The 20,874-nt window shown below is 34.9% G+C and overlaps 1 protein-coding gene across 1 annotated transcript; it reads left to right on the top strand.

Moving 5' to 3' along the window:
- The first annotated feature begins 1,414 nt into the window (after positions 1-1,414).
- Positions 1,415-10,301, top strand: LOC100378498 (cytochrome P450 2J4-like). The gene is made up of 4 exons (XM_002730387.4): positions 1,415-1,492; positions 3,350-3,725; positions 6,649-7,569; positions 8,421-10,301. Exons 2-4 carry the CDS (start codon positions 3,383-3,385, stop codon positions 8,603-8,605), a joined length of 1,449 nt encoding a protein of 482 aa, XP_002730433.3. The 5' UTR covers positions 1,415-1,492; positions 3,350-3,382; the 3' UTR covers positions 8,606-10,301.
- The last annotated feature ends 10,573 nt before the right edge of the window (positions 10,302-20,874 follow it).

A 20,874-nucleotide genomic window follows, 5' to 3' on the forward strand; every position in this document is an offset into this window, starting at 1 on the left:
TCGACACTGCAGGAACCCGTCGATTTTTCAACGGGTAATTATGTTAATGAGTGTTCTAATTGACAATCATCTAAGCCAATCACAACGTCTCTTCAACTGACCTCTGACCGAGAAGACGTCGGCTGATTGTAGCAGCCGATTTTTTTTTTATTCTACGACTAGTACGAGTTACTTTTTTACACATTGTGATGATTTAGAAACGACGACTACGACAAACTCGAATTTCAACGTGCCGCCATGTTGGGTCTGCAGTGTGACCTTTACCATGTTGACCTCATTATGCACGTATTTCCGCGCCCACCTCATTATAATATGTGCACTCATGAACATTTAATAGCAATGGATTTCCTGCAGAATAAACCAGTCGGGGTGATTTCGCGCTAACACTTCCATTTCCAATTTTTTAGTTTATTTAAACTACAAAAACAAATTAATCGCCCGACTGCGCCAGTCTAGTCAATGATGTCACATTTATTTTAACGGCCAAGAACAATGGGTTCAGCGCGTTCAAAGGTATTTCACATTCACCATGCAACAGACATACCGGTATGTCACTGGGGTCGACAGGATGCATGTATCCCAAATTCTGCAGACTAAAAATAAACATATGCAAAATATATATGCATATGCATAAAAACATATGCAAAGTTGTATATGCAAAACATATGCAAAACATATGCATATATAAACATATGCAAAGTTGTTGCAAAGTATCTAAACGTGTGCTTTTCATTCACACATCAAGGGGCCCTGTTTTCTAAAAGTACTATTCGCTTACAATTGATGTCAAATATCACAGCATATATGCATCATTGGTGAACACATTATCATTTTGTGCATAAAAAGTCAATGTTGACATTTTTAGGTTGTCAGTTTGATAGAAACTTTTTCCCCAGTTGCATAAGTCTTAAAAACATTTACTACCCAGGGAAAGTCTGCAAGATACTTTCCCTCATTTCATATATCAAAGCATTAGACATTTTTTTTCTTTATTTCTTTATGAATCTAACACATGCATGTAGACATAAGTGAGTTTACAATACAATATTTTTTTTTATTTCACACAATGGTTAAAATTAGTGTCTAAATTAAATTACCCTGAATCTAAAATCCCTTTTAATTTAACAAAGAATAACTCTTTCCAACAAGAATTGCATTGTTTTTTTCCCCAAAATCCCAAGTTCGAGAAGTGTGCGTCAAGGAAGGGTTATCTTTATATTTTTTACACCTTCGATTTAGACATTAAATATATGAATTGACATGGATTTTTAAAATGTACCAAGAATTTGACCAAAAAAAATTATGCTACTTAAATATTTGCCTAGTGCATTGTATCGGGCAGATGTGTTAATCTGTGACCCAGGAATACCAGCATTTTCTGTTTTCTACTGGTATATGCTATAGAAATATAGGGAATTATTTAGTCGAATACTTCATATCTCATCCTACTACACCAATAAAGAAGAGGCATTTTCAATATACAGATTCACATGTAAGTCAGCTATTTAACCCATTTAGAGGAATGTATTAGTCACATTGCCGATTTCCTTGTAATTCCGTGGCTCGGATACCACCATATGTTAGAGGGTTATTGTGATATTTGTAGATAACATGTTCAGCTGTATTTGTGGTTTCTCATTTTTGACAACAAATTGTGCATATATTTTTATGGAGTACTTATGCCAGCTTTTATTTGTACATACACGACCCAAGTCACATCGACATTAACACATATATTGAAAAAAGGACCATTAGCGGCGTTTTCCCCGTAAAACGGAGTATACCCGAAAGCATGCGCAGTATACTCCTATAAAAAAATGGCGGACCATACTTGTTGTAGGCAGTGAGGTCGTCGAAGTGTGAGTGATTGTGCCAAACAAAAACGACGACAGACATGCAAAAATGTCATTTCTGACAGTTAAGCCTTGCCCTCTACCATGTCCACCTTTTCGTTGAGTACCTTGTCCCCGGACACAACCTCTACCGTCACGCCCCTTCTATGTGGAACTGGCTCACTTTAATTTGTGGTGTCTAGAGCACTGTTTGATGCCTGTAGAAAATACAGTAGTAACTCTTTACAGCATCTGACTATTAGCACAACAAAATTTAATGATTGCTTGAGACAATACTGTAAACCACTTTTATTTTCACTGAAAATATTTTTCCCTCCAATATTATCAGTGAAAATAAACTCCATACAAAAAAACCAGAATATATTTTTTAGCGAAAATTAATTACGTCTAAAATAAAGTATTTTACAGTATTAGCATTGTTAGGTGTAGGGCTTCAAAATTTAATTTTGTGAAGAGTCTCTTTGGTTGAGGTTACCCTTATCTAACAGTGTTGCATGTACTACAGCTACGATTGGAAGGATTTGGGCCTGAATAGTAGATTTGGCAGACAATGTAATTTATGCAAAATAGTAACCATGACCTTCACGTAAAGTACATAATTTATTACATAATCAAGTAAACTTCCTGTTCACAAAATGTATGTACTAAACCATGGGGTACTAATACTAAAGTATCATAATTTATAATTCATCCAAGTATGTTAAACAGTGTAATGGCATACACAATTTATATCCCCTGGGACTGTGCTTCAAATTTATATACAAATCCATGTCTTCACCCCTCTCCATCGCGATCGTCAGCTACTGCTACGACTTTCATTCCAATGCATTTAATAATAACAACTACTGGTAGCTTTTGCCTACACATTTATTTCGTGATAAATCGCTGAGAAATGCAATTGTACACTTTGGATCGTATACGTATACGTCCGTCTTAGAGAATGGTAGACAAACACGATCGCCATACAGTGTGATCGGGATTGACAAAAAACAGGCAAAAGGTCGACTGAGAACAACATTGCAAGAGAAAAAGTCTGGGAAATTCAACTACAATAAAAGTTGTGCAGGGAAACGCAACGAAATAAGATGGTTTATACTTACCTTGAAATACGCACTTGAGTCAGCCATTGTTTGGTCGAGTATGATGATTTTTTATTTTTCGCTGGCACATGGTAAATTTGCACTATTTTTGACTTCGTGTTCAGTAAATTGTAGATTAATTTAAATTATGAAAAAAAAGCTTAAAATAGCCGCTAATGGCCCTTTAAAGACAGTGACTTTCCCTAGTATACGTACATACATACATATATGTTGTGACTTTTGTTTCTGTCATGTGGGTTAGATATTTGCGAAGTTTGAAGTTTCTAGCTATCCCCCTCCTTTGTAGCTCAACATACATAAATCAATGCTGTGACTTGTGTGATGTGAGTCGCATGTGGAACCTGTTTGTCAAATCTGTAGTCCTATATAGTTATACACAATTTGTTCCATTTACAGTATACTTCCTGGCACGACAAATGCGAGTATATCATGGCTGTTGCATTCTTATTGTCATTGGTGCAAACTTTGATTCTACTAGCATCATGCTTGTATTTTGTGTACAAAGTGGTTGTCCATCGTCGATATAATCTACCACCTGGTCCACAAGGATGGCCTTTGATTGGGTTAGTGCTGCAATGTTGTGAACACACACATTTGAAGTTCCACAAATGGAGTCAAACTTACGGTGACGTATTCAGTGTAAAGCTTGGGGTACAGTTAGTGGTTGTACTCAATAGCTACGATGCGATAAGAGACGCGTTTCTGCATACATCAACAAAAGTTGCAGACCGTCCGAAGCAGTGGATAATCAGCAGAGCAACAAATCAGAAAGGTTGGTTGATTGAAACATTGATATGTTAATGTACTACGTTACTTTTGTACAACAGTTGTCTGATTTCTAATTTTGTTTCAAGTTAGGAGCACATGTTTAAAAAATGTGTGCAGTAGGTGGTTATAATCTCTTTATATACATAAAATGATGCATCCAAGTACGTTTAATATGTCTGAAAGGTTTGCTTCATACATGTACCAAACAATTCATTGTTGTTTTTCTTGTTAGAGATGGTTTAATTTTGGTAAAGATTCGAAACATTAATTTTGTGAATGACTTAGCATTTATACTCAAAAACATTACGGATGGATTCTCATCAAATCTGCTAGGGAGTATTTTTTGTATTAATATTTCGTAAAATAATGGTAATTCGTAATTCAATTGTCAGAAGGGGTTAAATACATTCATATAATCAAAAATAGGTTCAGGGAGATCCACACCCGGTTGACATGAAAGCTGCAATTTTGGAAATTTTTTCAACTCAAACTCAACAAATTGAAAACAAATTTTCATGCACTTTTCAAGAGTGATTAATTTGAAACACAAGATTATTAGATTATAAGTTGGAAGGAATGAACCAGGTTACATTGGGAACATTTTGTGAATGAATCTTAATTGACAACTTATCAAATTAAAAATGATTTTTCAAGAATTTGTTAGAAGGGGTAACCTTTGAGATGTTTGGAAGAAATTAGGATATGTATTCAATAATTGTTCTTCCCACAAAAAATAAAACATTTGATTCCATTATATTATACTTTTTGATCAGATCGTCATAAAAAGTATTGTATTTCAACAATTTTTACCACCTTGTTATTGGGTCATTGTCTAGCTTGCTGTGCTCTGAGGGATACAATAGGGTAAAAGTACTTTGCAGTGAGTGGTCAAGGAGGTTTGCATTCTATATCATGTAGGGCAGTTGTGAACAAAAATTACATAAAAAAGCATAATATTGTTAAGCAAGGAGTTGTAATGTAAACAGATAACATGTTTCATCAAACTTCTTTTTTCAGTTTACAATTAATCTGTAATGAAATAACATTTTAATTTTGAGTTTTTCAGTCAACAATTGACTGAAAATGAAATTATGCTTTCAATTACAAGATTTTGTCTGCACTTATCATCTTCCGATTGACCTGAATAAAAATTCTCTTCTGCACAAGTCATTCTCGTTCATTGTGGGCTCCTGGTCCACCATTTGCAAGTTAATTTCATCCTTTTCAGCAGCACCTGTTACAACAACAGTAGTATTAACTGACTTTCCAGTGTCATTGAAACAAGGCCTTCGCCTTTTTAGCAACCTGTAATTAACTGCTCCCCTCCCTGATTCAGCAGAACTAGGCAATAATATCAAATCAGATGATTCCAAACTATTTGGGCATTTGTAAAAATAAAATATTTTTTTTTTAATTTGCATACAAAAGCTATCATTGGATGGAATACTGAATATAAATATTGAAAACTACATCAATAAATTGTACTACATATATTGTATTTCTCCCCTTGGTAAATAAATTACAGAAATGTTAGTGTGTAGGTTGTTATAAAGGCCACCAAGAGTGAAATGAAAATATCGTATTTACCATTCACTTTATACGCATCAGAATAAATAGAACCTTTGTATGTGCGCATGCACCCATTATATATAATCATTTAGTACATTTCATTTCACCCGATAACAGTCTGAGTGGGTATTAGTGATTAGATAAATGATGTCACATTTACAAAAATGGTCTTCAAACGAGCAAATCGACTTGAAGCAGTTGATAAAGTTGCTAAACAGCGTCTGTCGTTACAACTTGTATCCAGTGATGATCAGGGGATCACACTTATACCCAGAGTACATGATTGCTCAGATTTTTCTAATGGCTCAAGCAAAGGTTCTCTCTTCAATCTTGCCAAACATGCTCCCCCCGGGTACATATAACTTGCCTAATGGGGAGTGCCCCTGAAATGGGTCTAGTTTTTTGGATTTTAGGTATACGTATTGGTCTTATTTCTGGTCAAGATAGGTATAAATAGCGTTAATATTTTCCCGATTTGGTATACTTATGGGTCCGTATATGAGCGAATATCTCCACCTCAGATCCCGGCCTCAGATCCATACATTCATCAACCCGGAAATTAAACAAGGCATTCAACATTTAAACGGATATTTAACACGGAATAGAAGAGGGCGCACATTCCTCGGTGGAGCCTGAGATCGCGCATGCGTACATAGTTAGTAATGGCAGACGCCGGCGTGAGTCTTTTGGAAAAGATTTTTGGAGAATGTCCAGATGTGATAAGTTCATTTGGAACAAACAGTGATGACAGAAATGGTACTTTGGTATAAATATGGATATAGATTTTGCCACCATCCAGGTATAAAAATGGTCACACTTTTGAGCACTCAGGGGGAACCTCCCTACTCAGCTATGTATCACCCCCCCCACCCCCCCGGGCATGCTCCCTGTGCGACTTGTGTAACATGTTTGGATGAAAGATAAAGGTCACAAGTGTTTAGCATTTTGTTACAAGGAGAATAGCTAAAAACTTCAAACTTGGAACACACGTGTTCCATCTAACCCACAATACATGACAACTTTTCGGGACATATGTATACGTGTTTTTGTACACTAGGGAAAATAGTGATTTTGGGGTAATGATGTTCATTAAATACTCATCGGGCCTTTAAAATTGGCAAACATGTTACCGATGTGTATCAAAATAGAAATATTTTAATACTTTGTTTGATTGTTCAGAAAAGGAACTTGGTCCTGGTTAACATTTTGGAACAAAGGTCAAAGTAATATTTTCGCAATATAACATATATACATTCCATTTGCTATGCTGTACTTCTATTCCTGATATACACTTCCAGTTTAGTTTAGTTGATAAACTGTGGTCAACTTGTATTCACTTTATTTTATTATGTCTATAGGTGTGGCCACTCTATGGAACGACTGGAAAGTTACACGTAAACATATGATCAAGTCAGTAAATGAATATGTTGTGAAAAATGAAGGAATGGAAAAGATTGTGAAGGCAGAATGTGACGTCTTAGAAAAGTACATCACTAATAGTGCAGGAAAACCAATATCTTTAAGACATGTTATCTATAATGTAGTTGGCAACATTTTGTGTACAGTGGTGTTCAGTAAAAGGTATAATTACTGTAATGATAATTTCAGAACACTTTTGGCAAGGGTGTCTGAAAAAGCCGTGACCAATACCAATTTATTAACATTTCTACCATTATTTTGGTATATTCCTTCATCCAAGAAACGCTTCTTTCTGTCACTTGAATCAGAAGTGTCATCATTTATCAGAGACATGATTATCGAGCGTCGACAACAGTTGCTCGACAAAGAACCTGAAAATATTATAGATTCGTTTCTGATTGAACCAGATACATATGGCGATGATATCACAAACCTAGTTGAAGCTGCAAAAAGTATGTTCATACCAGGGATACATACAACATCCGGAACATTATTGTGGGGAATACTTTACCTAGCCATGAACCCGGAGATCCAGGAGAAGTGTTACTCAGAAATAGTGGGAGTGGTGGGAATTGAACAACATCTGACATTTCAGAATAGGGGAAATCTCCCATACGTTGAAGCAACAATTCTTGAAATCCATCGATGTGCTAATGTCATTCCACTTGGAGTACCTCGCCTAGTCAACACGGATACGAATATCAATGGTCACATCATACCTAAAGGTACCACAGTGATAGCAAATATATGGGCCAATCATATGAATGAGAAGAAGTGGTCAAATCCATACAAGTTTAACCCAGATAGATTCATGGGCGATGGCATCGCAAACAAGAACCACGTTATTCCATTTAGCATTGGTAAATAGTTTGGGTTTTATTATGCATAATCATTTTTTGAACTTATATAGCTAGTTGCAATTCCAACCAATGGGTTAATTACCAAAATAATTCCCGATTATTTAACATTGTAACATAGCGTATGTTTTGAAAACCTTAACAGATATTGAATGTGAAGCCATGAAATAATTCTAATTGCTACTTTTTGAACGAAAACAATACCACTGAACATACGCATCTAACAACTGGTGTCAAGCTGTCTTGTTCTTTGGAATAGTGAACAGAGCAACGACAACCTGACACACTTGGATGGCAAACTTATACCATGTATCACGTATGCATTTATGCTCTACAACAAATAATACATGTGTTTGATATCTCAGTGTCAGTTGGTCCACATATGTATTTGAGGAATGAAAAAAGACAGTGGGTTTCAGAAGTCTAATTTATATAGTATATCATAACCCTATATTAGATATAAGGTCACAGTGCAAAACGGCCAACTAGAACAGCAACAACGCAAGCTCATTGAAAAGCAATTCGACCCTCAGAGTAGATTTTCGATTTTTTTTTAGCAAAATGTGTATTTAGGTAGTGGAGGTCAATGGAAAACTGATAAAACCCGTTAATTCTTTTTTTAACAAGAAAAACACGCAAACGCTCAAAGTCAATATGTTTAAACCACAATTAGAGAATAGGCTCGCTTAGTATAAGCATATACATTCAAATCACATGTATCTAAAGCATTATTTCTATGAGCAAATTAACAAAATATATTAATTATAACCTTTGCTAATGTTGTAGCTGGTGATGACGTTCATTATTTGATTTGAGTTGAACATACTATAATTGACGTTTTACCTCACTTACAGGTTTGCGTGCTTGCCCCGGTCAAGACTTGGCTAAAATGGATATATTTCTCATCACAACACGACTGATTCAAAAGTTTGTTTTTAGACTTCCTCCTGGATCTAAGACGCCATCTATGGTAGGCAGATCCGGACAGGCAAGGACACCATTTGATTATGACGTCGTAGTTGAATTACGCCATAAATAGCAAGGGTGCTGTATTCACATACCAATTTAATTTATAACAGTGTATTGACATTACAAATAACTTATTCTAAAAATGTGTAGTTCATTCGAGCATGGAATATGCCACTATCGCAAACATTACTGCAATTAGGGACAACATCAAAAGTTTAATGTAGGATAAAAAACTTAATTCCTTTAGTTCCCCCCCCCCCCCACTGAAACCTAATTGATAAATATTGATCATGGCGTCAGACTACATTCACCATTAAATACAAATTGATAATCGGGCAGTAGTATGGCATAGAAGTTGGTTGTCGTGTGGGTGTAAACAAACTTTACAAATATATACACATATTTACACTAGGACCAAACCATTTTCTCGTCTTGGATGTTTTGTTATTTTTGTTCATGATTGGATAGAAAAAAAAAACGAACTACAAATACTCCAAGATTTTTTTGACTTCATTAAAAAATCAAATCGTTTTTGTAGGATGGAAACTTTTTGAGGTAAAACCCCCCAACCCCCAAACTAAAGCGAATAAGTTTTTTATCCGACATCAATCTTTTGACGTCGTCCCTTACAGTATATTAACTTTATAAATTTTATAGTAATTTATTGCTAAAATATGTTTCAAAAGACCATATATTTATCATAGTGTAGTAGCAAAATTAAAAACCTATGCATTTGATTAGTGTAATACGATTATTTACTCATATAATGCATTACTTTTACAGAGAACCCATTCATTTATTCAAAATGTGGTAAGATTATGAAGCACTTTTCATCTAAAGAAAGGGGTCTCAAAATCGTCTATTCTTTACATTCACGTGATCGGTTTTGAGTTGGCAGCTGATGAGTGAGTATAAATAACGCCCATGTCCAGGTCTAGTCGAAACTGCTTTGGGTTGGTCAATGCAACAATGTGATGATTAAGAAGTGCATCTATTAATAACAAAAAGTTTGTGAAATTATGAATTTTCAAAAACTTGTAATATTCAGAAATGTTTATAAATTCAAATGAATCACGCAATGTCTAAGTAACAAAAAGTATGTTTGAAACATATTGTCTCTGGTGAGACTACGAGTACATATTTATTCAATCATATAATTCAGTTTAATTGCGACAAAAAAGAAACATACACATTCATTCATTTAGTGTGTAGCATGATTATAAGTTACATTTTAAAACATAGCACACACTTTTTACAAATAACACATTCAGAAAGAGAATATAGTCCTTTCTTCATATAGCATTGTCATATTTAAAGTTAAAGGGCGGTAGGCGTCGCGCCACGCATGCGCGAGATATATGGGTCTGATATAGACGAAGATGGCGACTTTGACTGTTGCGCAGATCAACCAGTACAAACTGAGATGTTTCCAAGCTTTACTTAGGTAATTTGTAGGTGTTTGGACGGTACCGAAGTAGTCATGACGGTATACTATGTAAGTCGAGTATAGGTCAAACCTCATGCTTGTGATTTCAATTTGAAGTGCGCATTGGATTGTGGGAAAATCAATGTTTATCAACACAGATGCGCAGCGCGACGGCTACCTCGCTTTAAAATATTATATAAATGTTGTATTATTCAAAGTTCTTAACGTCTTGTTTGTGAATTGTGTAAAATTCACAACGTATGACTTGTAGATTGGAATGTACTGCTACTCTGAATAAGATCATTTGATAGATGATTAATTTATCATATATATGACTTTACACTTGTACTTTTTTACCAGTGCGCTGTATGTGTGACAACTCTTATCTTCAAGAAGATTGGTCGGTGATGTCCATTATAAATTATAGTGGTGTGGTACTTCTTGGAAACTATAGTAGTCACAGACATTGCTCCGATAATGGCGTTTCACAACCCCAGTGAAACTGCTCCCTTCTATGAACTCCATTGAAATGTGTTCTGATCATAACTTCAACATGACTTTTGGTCTCATTCAAATTAATCTCTTGATCGTGGTTAGAATTTCGCCAAAAATATCATCTCGTGTTCGACAGCTTGTTATAGTTAATGGGATCCCCTCCTATATTAAAGCGGGGGGTCGTCACCTGCGCACGCGCGGCAATTGAGTCTCAAGCGAAGATAATAACACACACTAAAAGGTTCATGGGCAGACGCTTGTTCGTAAACAGTGACACGCTATGGCCAGTTGACGCATGCGCAGGTGTTGACTCCCCCGTTTTAAAAATAAAATTTTAGTACACCGTAATTATGAGGGTTAAAATTAAAATTATGATCTTAATGTTTTCAGACTGGGAAAGCGGGAATTATTTGGTGAATTCAGCGTACATAGCGTACCTTTCATCAGTGTAATAGCTACAGTCTGTAGTGAAATACACTTGTTTTACGGCAATCTTTTTACAGACAAGATATGAATGTTAACTCTGGTAATGCGATGTACCGATAACTGATTGAATCTAATCAAGAGTACGCATTGCTGTATATGTAAAATAAGATTTTTTTCCTTAAATTTGGTCAAACAGAGCCTGGCGTGATATAGAACATTATTGCACTCATCTGTTTTCTTATAGCGCTAAGGGGGACAGTCAATACGAGGTATATGCTAAAAATGGTTTGTCGGATCTCGCATTATTACAATATCTCGTGATAGAGATGTGATAGTAACACAAGATCAGTAATATATTTGATGACCCACAGGATTTTTTTTTATTTCTACCAAAGGATCATATCCCAACGCTGCCAATATTGTCTAGATGTATGTACCAAATTACTATCATTGTACGCAGTGACCAATCGCCACTGCCTACAAAGGCATGCCAAATTAGTTGTTAGCCTAGTTCATTTATTTTGCAAGAACCATCTAATTAGATGAATCAAATGATACACTGTTGACCTCCACATATACTCAAACCTGGAACTAACTTCGTAAAAGGTTTCAAACACAATAATTATTTAACTCGTAAATAAACTCATTGTCTCAATGCTTACTCTCACCCTGATAATTTTTTAGCATTTCTATACAGATTTGTTGTAATATACCAGCAACGTTTCAAACTTTACATACAACTCCCAGTCTTCTCAATCCATCTTGCTCCCGAACAAAGTGTCAATACAAATTTCCTGTCTTCCGAATCAGTTTCACTAATTTTTTAGTCTTTTCAAATCACTTTGCAAATTTTGATGCAACCTTTCAACATACACTATTCCTTACTTTTTAACTTTCCCAGGGATACTGAAGTATACAGGTATGTGCCGCAGATCACCGAATTTACGATTTCTGCTAAATTTTTATACTGAAAAGCATCCTCAATGTTGACATTTTTGGTTCAGTTTTCCTTTCTAACTTATGTATTCGACTTTGTGAACGTTTTATACAACCTCCCAACAACTTTTCACAATTTACATACAGTTGTTCACGCTTCTGGACCCAATCGTTCAACTTTGTAGTCTTCTATAACTGCTTTCAAAAATGTTGTATTCAACTTCCTGCCTTACTAACAAAGCAACTCTTCTAACTTCGCAGACAAGTTGGTAGTCTTTTCAAATCCCTGTTCGAACTTTCATACAACTTTTCTGCAGTTTTGTTATGGCTTTGTAGTCTTGTCGAGCTACTTTCCCAAATTTCATACTACTTTCCAGCAGCTTTTTGATCACCCCAGCGCAGATATACTGAAAGACTAAACTTAGGATTTTGCTCAGCTTCAAACTATAGTGACATTCTGAATGAGAATAGCAAGACCCTAAGACGCGAGAATAACAAAACCCTAACAGCATGAACTTTGCAAAACCCATATTGCATATTTTTTTGTTGGATGGGTGATCTCAGCAATTGCAATGTTGACTGGGGTATAACTACAGCAGTTTTCAGTATGTAAAGGTATGCCAGCACTTGAAAACACAACTTAAAAATGTTTTCCTTTTTTTGTTGGGAATCTTCCCCATCAACAATTTTTCATAATATATTCTTCAATGTACTAGCTGGTCCAACACATACTGTGCAATGTTTGGTTGGTGTGTTTTCATTTGGGATATTTAACTTAGATGATTTGAACCAGAAACGAGACGCATTGCTGCTTGCAGCAATATTTTTAAATATGTTTTTCTATGTTTACATCGAGAAAAATGACATCGCATGTTTTAATATCTAATATATGCACCGTGGTGCGCTCATTGACTGAATGAAAAATTGAATCGGCAAATCACCGTTTATGGACGAAAGCCCGAAAAACTACCTATCGAGTTTTGATGATTTTATTTAAAGCATTTATCAAAATAGTTCCTATTGAGTACATCAGTGGCAATCAAACGCGAGTTTTTACTGCCGGTAATTAATTGTTTGTTTACCGTGATACACATGCCAGTTGACTGTGACATATTTTACCTAGTCACTGGTGGCTCGTTTTGAGCGGATCTTTTTAGATTATGTATGGCAACGGCCACGTTCATCAAATATAAATGTACATAATTTACTCTAATAAAAAGAGGGGGAAATCACATAGTGTGAATTAACATTTTACAGGATATGGTAAAAGTTCATGTTTTGTGATCCCTCCATTGATTTGGGATAAGGAGTCACCTAAGACACATATTTCTGAAGAGCTTAATGGTGAGCGATCTATAAGTTTGATGACAGAGTTAGAAATGACAGATTATTATTATTAAATTTAAGATATGAAAAATGGAGTTTTTAGTGTGGTTTTTCTCTGCCCTGAGGGCATTGATTCACGGAATGGAATATTAAGATCTCCAATATACAGAAATAATGTCTGCCTTGTAGCTATAGATGAGGCACATATTCTTGATACATGGCGAGTAGTTATTTGTATCCTTATGAAAAGGTCATATGCATAGTGATCACCAAGAATTATTTATACAAATTAAAATCAATATTTGATTATGTTTTATTGCTTTATTTCACAGGAGCCAAACATTTAGACCACATTATAAGAAATTGGTGGATATTCGAAGTATGTATGGTGGCAGACCATTTCTAACACTGACTGCCACAGCAACAAATGATATTGTAAATAGGATCCTAATGCATTTGCACTTTAAAAGAACAGCCATGGAGGTTGTTGCGGTTGTGCCTGATAGGTAATAATTTAGAAACAAGTCCAATTATCATTTTCATCATCATATTAGTACATATAGTTGTAGTATCATTATTATTACTATTGTAGACCAAACATATTTTTGGAGTATATTAATGGTGGAAAAGGAATAGAAACTGAAATGGACTATTGCATAAACAACTAAAAGATATAGAGTCAAGGCTGACAAAACAATAATTTATGTCAGGTAAATATAACTAAATAACAAAATAAATATTTTGTGTTTATATGTCTATATAATTGTGTAATAATTATTTTTTCTCCACAGGTCCATTGCCCAATGTGGTGCAGTGTATGCTGCTTTGTGTAATGTAGTGATACTATTGTGCAGGGGAAAAGATTGATTGAAATGTTTCATGCATGGTTAGGTAATAAAGACAATGAGAGAATAGTGAACGAGTTTGTGAAGGTTGATATTGCCTACATTCATCTCGCACGGCTTCACACATACAGCCTGTTATGTAAGGCATAAATTAAATATAAAATATTACAAAAAAATTTAAATATAGAAATTCAATTCAATAGCGCCCTCCGCGGTGTCTGGTTAAATGTGGTTTTGGCCGTTGGTGGCGTTTTTGAATCCACAATGCTTTGCATAAGAAAGCTGAAGATTTTGCTCACTTTTGGTTTGACGTCGACGTAGGTAGTTTCGTTTATTTTTCTCTTGTTTGAAATGCCGATGCTTTATCCAGAGATATATAAGTATTGTACTTGGAAAACAAAACGAATATTGTAAATAAATTACTTATTTAGTGTATTGCGAGATGTTGAATATGAAAAGCTGAAAATGTTAGATTTCCACCTTTCCTTTTATGGGCGGAGATGTTATGTAAGGCATGAATTAAATATAAAATATTACAAAAAGATTGAAATGTATTTTGATTTGAATTCAATTCAATAGCGCCCTATACGGTGTCTGGTTAAATGTGGTTTTGGCCGTTGGTGGCGTTTTTGAATCCACAATGCTTTGCATAAGAAAGCTGAGGATTTGGCTCACTTTTGGTTTGACGTCGACGTGGGTAGTTTCGTTTATTTTCCTCTTGTTTCCTTTTTGAATTTAAAGCTTGTTTTTAGGTGTCTTCTGTTTTAGGTCGTTCCAGTGATCCGCGAAATTCGTCAGTGCCGCCCGAAGTCCGTACCTGTACGCAATATCAAGACGAAGGAACGTCGCTCTGCATTCGGACCAGCTGGAATATACTTGTCATTGTAACAGCTCCTGCTGTTCGGTTGAGGGTGAATATTAACACGACACATTTAATTGGATAAAACACAACTATCAACGGATTGATCACTTTAATCACATCCAGTAGATATACGAGGTCGACTTACAATAAAATAATGGCAGTGACAATGACAATAGTTTCAACTGTAAAAATAAAATAAAAATAAAGAAATTACAAAGGTATAAATAATGTACAATTATAATGTAAATATATAACTCAGAGATGCACTAGACAATAAAATACGATTCACACATCTGTAATATTCGCGGCTTAGAGACCAATAATAGCGAACAATAAAAATACAGAAGTAGTTGTTGCGATACAAGTCAATTACATCACACATTGAGATAGCGGTCACGTGATAAGCAGTGAAACAGAATTGCACATAATCAAACTAAGGTTGCGAATATTGAGACATAACAATAAATCAGATAAACTATTCACAAATAAATCGCTAATTAAGGCATTGGTTGCACAATCATCGATAAAAAACAAATACATAAAGTTTCACGGAATTTTCCACATCATGCTGACCTACAACGTCTCATGTAAAATTGCATTTAGAAACCTCGCTGAATTCACTCATCAAAAAATTTATAATTCTGAAGGATGTCGTTATTACAGTAACGGGAAATAAGATCACACTTACGTTTGTGTCTTGACCATGGAATAGCGTGAATTGAATGATGAATTTAGCTTTAGTGACGAGTCAAATCAAATGCCGCGGTAGCGTGAAAACTTGTGATTTTCAAAAAGGTAAAAGGTCAACTTCGACCAAAAACGAAAGAGCCACTAGAGGGCGCCACATATGCAACTGTGTTGCGAACCGGCAGCAAGTAATTTATTTGTTAAGTAGACCCTATTATTCCTGTACTTAGAGCATACCCTTGTAATGTAACTTTATTTATTTATATATTTGAGTTGTGTAAATTCATTTATATGTTTATTGCCATATTATTGATTTATTTACAAGTACTATAAATGAAAGTAAAATATGTTATCCCATACATTATTTGGTAATAGTTCAACCTGGGAAACATAGGGGAATTTGGCTCTTAGTTGAAACCGTGACACAGCCTTACCCAAATCTGGGTTTAGTCACTATTTAGGTAAGCAGAAACTTCATGAAAATATTGAGGCCAATACAATACTTATTTGATCTTGATGACATAACATAATCATACAATAGGTAAGAAGTGTGGATTATTTGTAGACTTGGTGTAATGTATCAGCCCTGAAATATAAAATTAGTGGTCAAGAATTTGTGATCATTTTTGTTTGCAATTTGTTGTCATGACTCTCACATGTATAGCCAGTTGTATTGTATAAAATACTTTAATTATAATTTTTTCACTGGAAACATTTTCTATGTGAATCTAAATTATACTGTGTTATATCAAAATACAGAGATATTAGTATTTGCACCAGAATGTATTATAATGAAAATGTGCACCGCCAGTGAGAATAGTAACATGGCATCTGGTCCAGTTACTGTTAGAAATGCTTTCTACTGTCCCTTTAATCTAAATACATGCTGAATTTTACTGTTGGCATATGTCCAGCTCACTGCAAGACTTACTAAAATGTGCAATTATTAAAAGTTAAAATCCCTTTGACCAGCACACGGGGCTTTAAAAGTTCTAACATCTGCAACCTTTGTGGGTATTTTAATTTCTACTATCTCACTATACATTGTACTATTTACATGATTGAACTATCAACTACTTTATACCAAAAGTATATATATACTGCTCCCCCCTCCAAAAAACAAATTTGTGGAACTTTGTATCATACTGTAAAACACTTTATTTACACTTTCCAGTTTGACAAAGGGGTAATTTCATCATCCCCGAAACGTTACTAGAATAAAATTGTTGGACCAAGATGTTTTTGGTGTGGTGTACTATATTGTACTACACTCCAGTTTATTTACACTGGAATTCATTTTTGCCGGAAACAGTTTTCAGGCATTTTGTATAGATCTAATTTTCACTGTGTTTTATAATACTCAATATAAAGTATAAGGAAAACAGAAAATGTCTTCAGAGAAAATAGTTAAAATAAAATTCCAATGTCAAAATACCATGTTTAGCGAATTAAGGGGTACACACCAATCTTTTTTAGGATGACATTTCCAACAAACATGTATATTAATGACAGTGTTGTCATTCTCGATTATTTTTTCTTTAAGGGACAGAGGGGTGAAGCTAATAGGACATCACAATAAGACTGTCTTGCTGGAAAATCAGAATTGGAACACTTTAGAATCATTTCATTCTAATTTTTAAACTATAAAAGATTTAAGAGATGTGAAATACTCACAGATAATCCTTGCTAAATCAGTAGGCTATTGTTTTATTTTTAATCCTATTGGCGCTATCATGATTTAAATGTTAATCTGCAATGCAAATAACTAAATAAGTTTCTAGTTTGGATTTTAGTCTTCTAGAAGAGTAACTGATATGTGCCAAGACATAAAGACATATAATTATGAATAAAATGCAACAATGCTATCAGCTGGTTGGTCTAATCATTGGAATGAATGATCATGAATGAATTAATTAGCAGTTAATTATACATTGTATTAGTGAGTCAATAATTTGCGCCTGCAGTTTGATGCAGAATGTTGTCAATTAATTAGTGGCACAACGACCAATTTTGGAAAAAATATGTAAACACTTTTATTTGAGGTAATGACACTTTGCCAACTTACACTTCTCAAGCCTACTTAGCTTTAAACTAATAAAAATATTACAAATACAATAAAGTATTTCTAATTAATATATAATATGAATTATTCTTTCTGCATATTAGTTTGTCTTAAAATTAACTTTCAAATCTGAGATACTTAAACGGTGACAAAGTGTTCAAACGCGACAGCGATGCTCTTTTGTTTTTACCTAAGAATTGTTGGATATTATTGTTAATGTATTTTTTAGGCATACTCGTCACGTAATTATTCACCCTTTCTTGATTAAATATTTCTTTGCAGGTGCACGTCTATTGGTTGGTACTGCTTCAACTAACACTCACTGGAGACATTTTTACCTTGTTTGCTGAAATGCTACTATTGTTCATGGTGGAGGCAGTTCGTTTCTTTTGACGAGGACGACCTCTTAGTTGTTTCTATGATATTGGTAAATGCAGTGTACTTCTCAGTCTCAACAGTTTTTCTTTTGTCATACTCCCTAATCTAGCTGCTTGCTGTGACAGGTTTAGTGTAGAATGTGATATAACAGCTCTGTATGATTGTTGTAGTGCTGGATGTGATCTTTCTGTAATAAAGGTGACAGGTTGTTGGGTTCACTCTTTGATGATACTGTAAGTGACGCATTGTTGGACTTCCTCTTTTCTGAACCTGGAGCTGACATGTTGTTCGATGTGCTCTTTGGTGATTCTGGAAGTGACATGATGTTTGGTGTTTCTGGAGGTAACATGTTGTTCAATGTGCTTTTTGGTTATTCTGGAGGTTGTTCAATGTGCTCTTCCACAACCTTGCTTTATGATGTCTTGATGTGGTTTCATAAACGAGTACTCTTTGTCTAATAATGGTTGCAACGTTGCATTTGCACACATTGTAGCAAAGTCATCAAAGGAATCTTCACTCGCATTACAGTCATCTTCCTGTGGTGTATTCCAATTGAGTTTCACTCCCTCTTTAATAGCCTTGTGTAATTTGCTTATCAACTCATATCTGGCACAAAATTCTCTGTGGAGCAGATCAGCAGACAAGGCTGCAATGTCCCTACATATTCTGTGCACTTCTGTAAACTTTTCAGAACGGGTCACTGTTTTCTTCTCGACAATTCTGCCAACTGCAAAAGCAGTTTTTCTAGAATTAATGACATTGCATTGTTCTGTTTGCCATCTAGGTGCAACCCAGATTTCAGAAAGATCCCATGAATGGACAAATGTACAGCTAAAATATGCTGGCATGGAAGCTGCATTTGTGAATTAAATGTACAAGTACATATTGCTCCACTGTCATTGATACACACCGAATATTCTTTAGCAATCTGTTAATGCTACCATGACTGTGTAATCATCATTCTTTTTTAGTAACACAATAATGCAATTCTGGAGCTGTTGTTGTACTCTGTCTGCTGCGTAGGGGGTACACATAGCATGGATTTGCTTTGATAATTCACTTGTATCACCCTGCACATAAGATTGCGTCATCTTCATTATAAAAACATCATGATCCAACCGATTATGTTTTACACTGACTCCAATTAATAATGTGCTATATGCATTCTGACAGAGGTAAATTTGCATGTAGGTCATTCTTAACCGTTTGGTGATTGCTTTCAACAACGTTTGTTGTGCGTTGACTAAGGTTAGCACATTTCTTGCGCTCATACTGAACCCATATGCATATGCAGCTATGCCAGTTTTTGTTGTAATAAGTTCATCACGTGACTTTTTCATGAATTCTTCATGCATTGCTTTATACATTTCAGGACACTGAGCATAAGCCAACCGTTGACATTTGTTTTCTTTCTTTCTTCTCTTGTCCAACACCTTTTAGCATATGAATGGCTTTCTTGAAAGACTTCAAAACATGAAACAATAGAATATTGATGCCATGGGCCATATCTCCTTTATAGAAATAAAGTCCTTATCAATGAGAACCATCTTAGCAGTCGTGGTTGAGAGTTGTTTTTCTTGAAAACATCAAAAACTTTACCCAAAACATCCTTGGTTTCTCTTGCTATCAGAGCTTGACCAATGACCTGGCCATTGCAATTACAGTCAAGTGCTAAAATGGAAATCATAGGCATTCAGCTTCTATTTGTGTCAACAAACAAAACTTCAGGGAATTTTGCAAAGATTTCTGTCTTTCTGTAGTCTTGTAAATATATCACCTCCAACTCATCTCTGTCATTTGATGATAAATTAACTACATTCTGATCATTTTCTTTCAAGAATTTCTCCAAAACACTCAAGACTCTGTCAGTTTCACTACCTATACTCTTACTCATCTGGCGTATGTTATATCTCGTTGTCACATTTTGTCTCTTTCTATGCTCGGATCTGATCTGTTTTGACGTAAAGTTGCCATCCTTGACCTGTTAAATCTTTTGTAACTTTCTATGATAGTTTTCGACCTGTTTTTTTTTCCGCATAATAATAGCAAGTTGAATGAAATTCACAGATAATTATCGAAGAAGATTGAATTTCACTGTATTGACAACAGATGTCCAAATTAAAGTCCAGAAAGTAGAAGTTGATGTCTGGCAAAACAAAATATCACTGAATTCTATAATAACAACCTGGCACAGGTACAAACAAAATGATAACTGCTAAAGTTAGAAAAACTACAATATACAAACAAATTCTCAAATCACACAAATGTTCAATAACGGTATATAGCATAAATACATCATGTTCAGTATCTTGCACCCATTATCTTCATGTCCCCTCTCATGTCAATAATTTGTTTTCACTTCTAAACAGATATTATCTGATGAAGTTGTACACAAACAGGAACAAAAGAAGATAACTATAATAGCAAGTGGTGAAATGTAGGTACTTATTTTCAACATGCATGTAAATATGTTGTTTGGTTGCTGCCATTCTACCATTCGTATAATCCCCACTTATGATCAGTGAACCGATATAGACCATTGCCTGACCACGCTTGCACTGTATCGCACAACAAATCTTGATATTAAAGGCAGACAGGTATTAATATTAGTCAAACTAGTTAGTGTATGCTATAATTTCATTTCTGCCTCTATGGCAGATTCAATTTATATTTGCATTGAAGGCAGACAGATATTAATATTAGTCTAGTTGATGAAAGGCTATAATCTAATCTGCCTCCAGGGCAGATCCAATTTATTTCTGCTCTGCAGGCAGACTAGAACTAAGATAGTGAAACATATAGTTAATAATAACATTTAAATGGGAATGTTTTTAATTGGATTTATCTTGATGTGATAGAAAACAAAGACTACCACTCTTATTCAAATAAACATTAA

This window comes from Saccoglossus kowalevskii, chromosome 6 (assembly GCF_978046115.1).
Source record: "Saccoglossus kowalevskii chromosome 6, keSacKowa6.1, whole genome shotgun sequence".
NCBI lineage: Eukaryota > Metazoa > Hemichordata > Enteropneusta > Harrimaniidae > Saccoglossus > Saccoglossus kowalevskii.

Coding starts and splice junctions, on each gene's coding strand:
- LOC100378498 (XM_002730387.4), top strand. CDS start 3,383: ATGGCTGTTGCATTCTTATTGTCATTGGTGCAAACTTTGATTCTACTA. Junction 3,726..6,648: donor CAGAGCAACAAATCAGAAAG/GTTGGTTGATTG, acceptor TTATGTCTATAG/GTGTGGCCACTCTATGGAAC. Junction 7,570..8,420: donor CGTTATTCCATTTAGCATTG/GTAAATAGTTTG, acceptor CCTCACTTACAG/GTTTGCGTGCTTGCCCCGGT.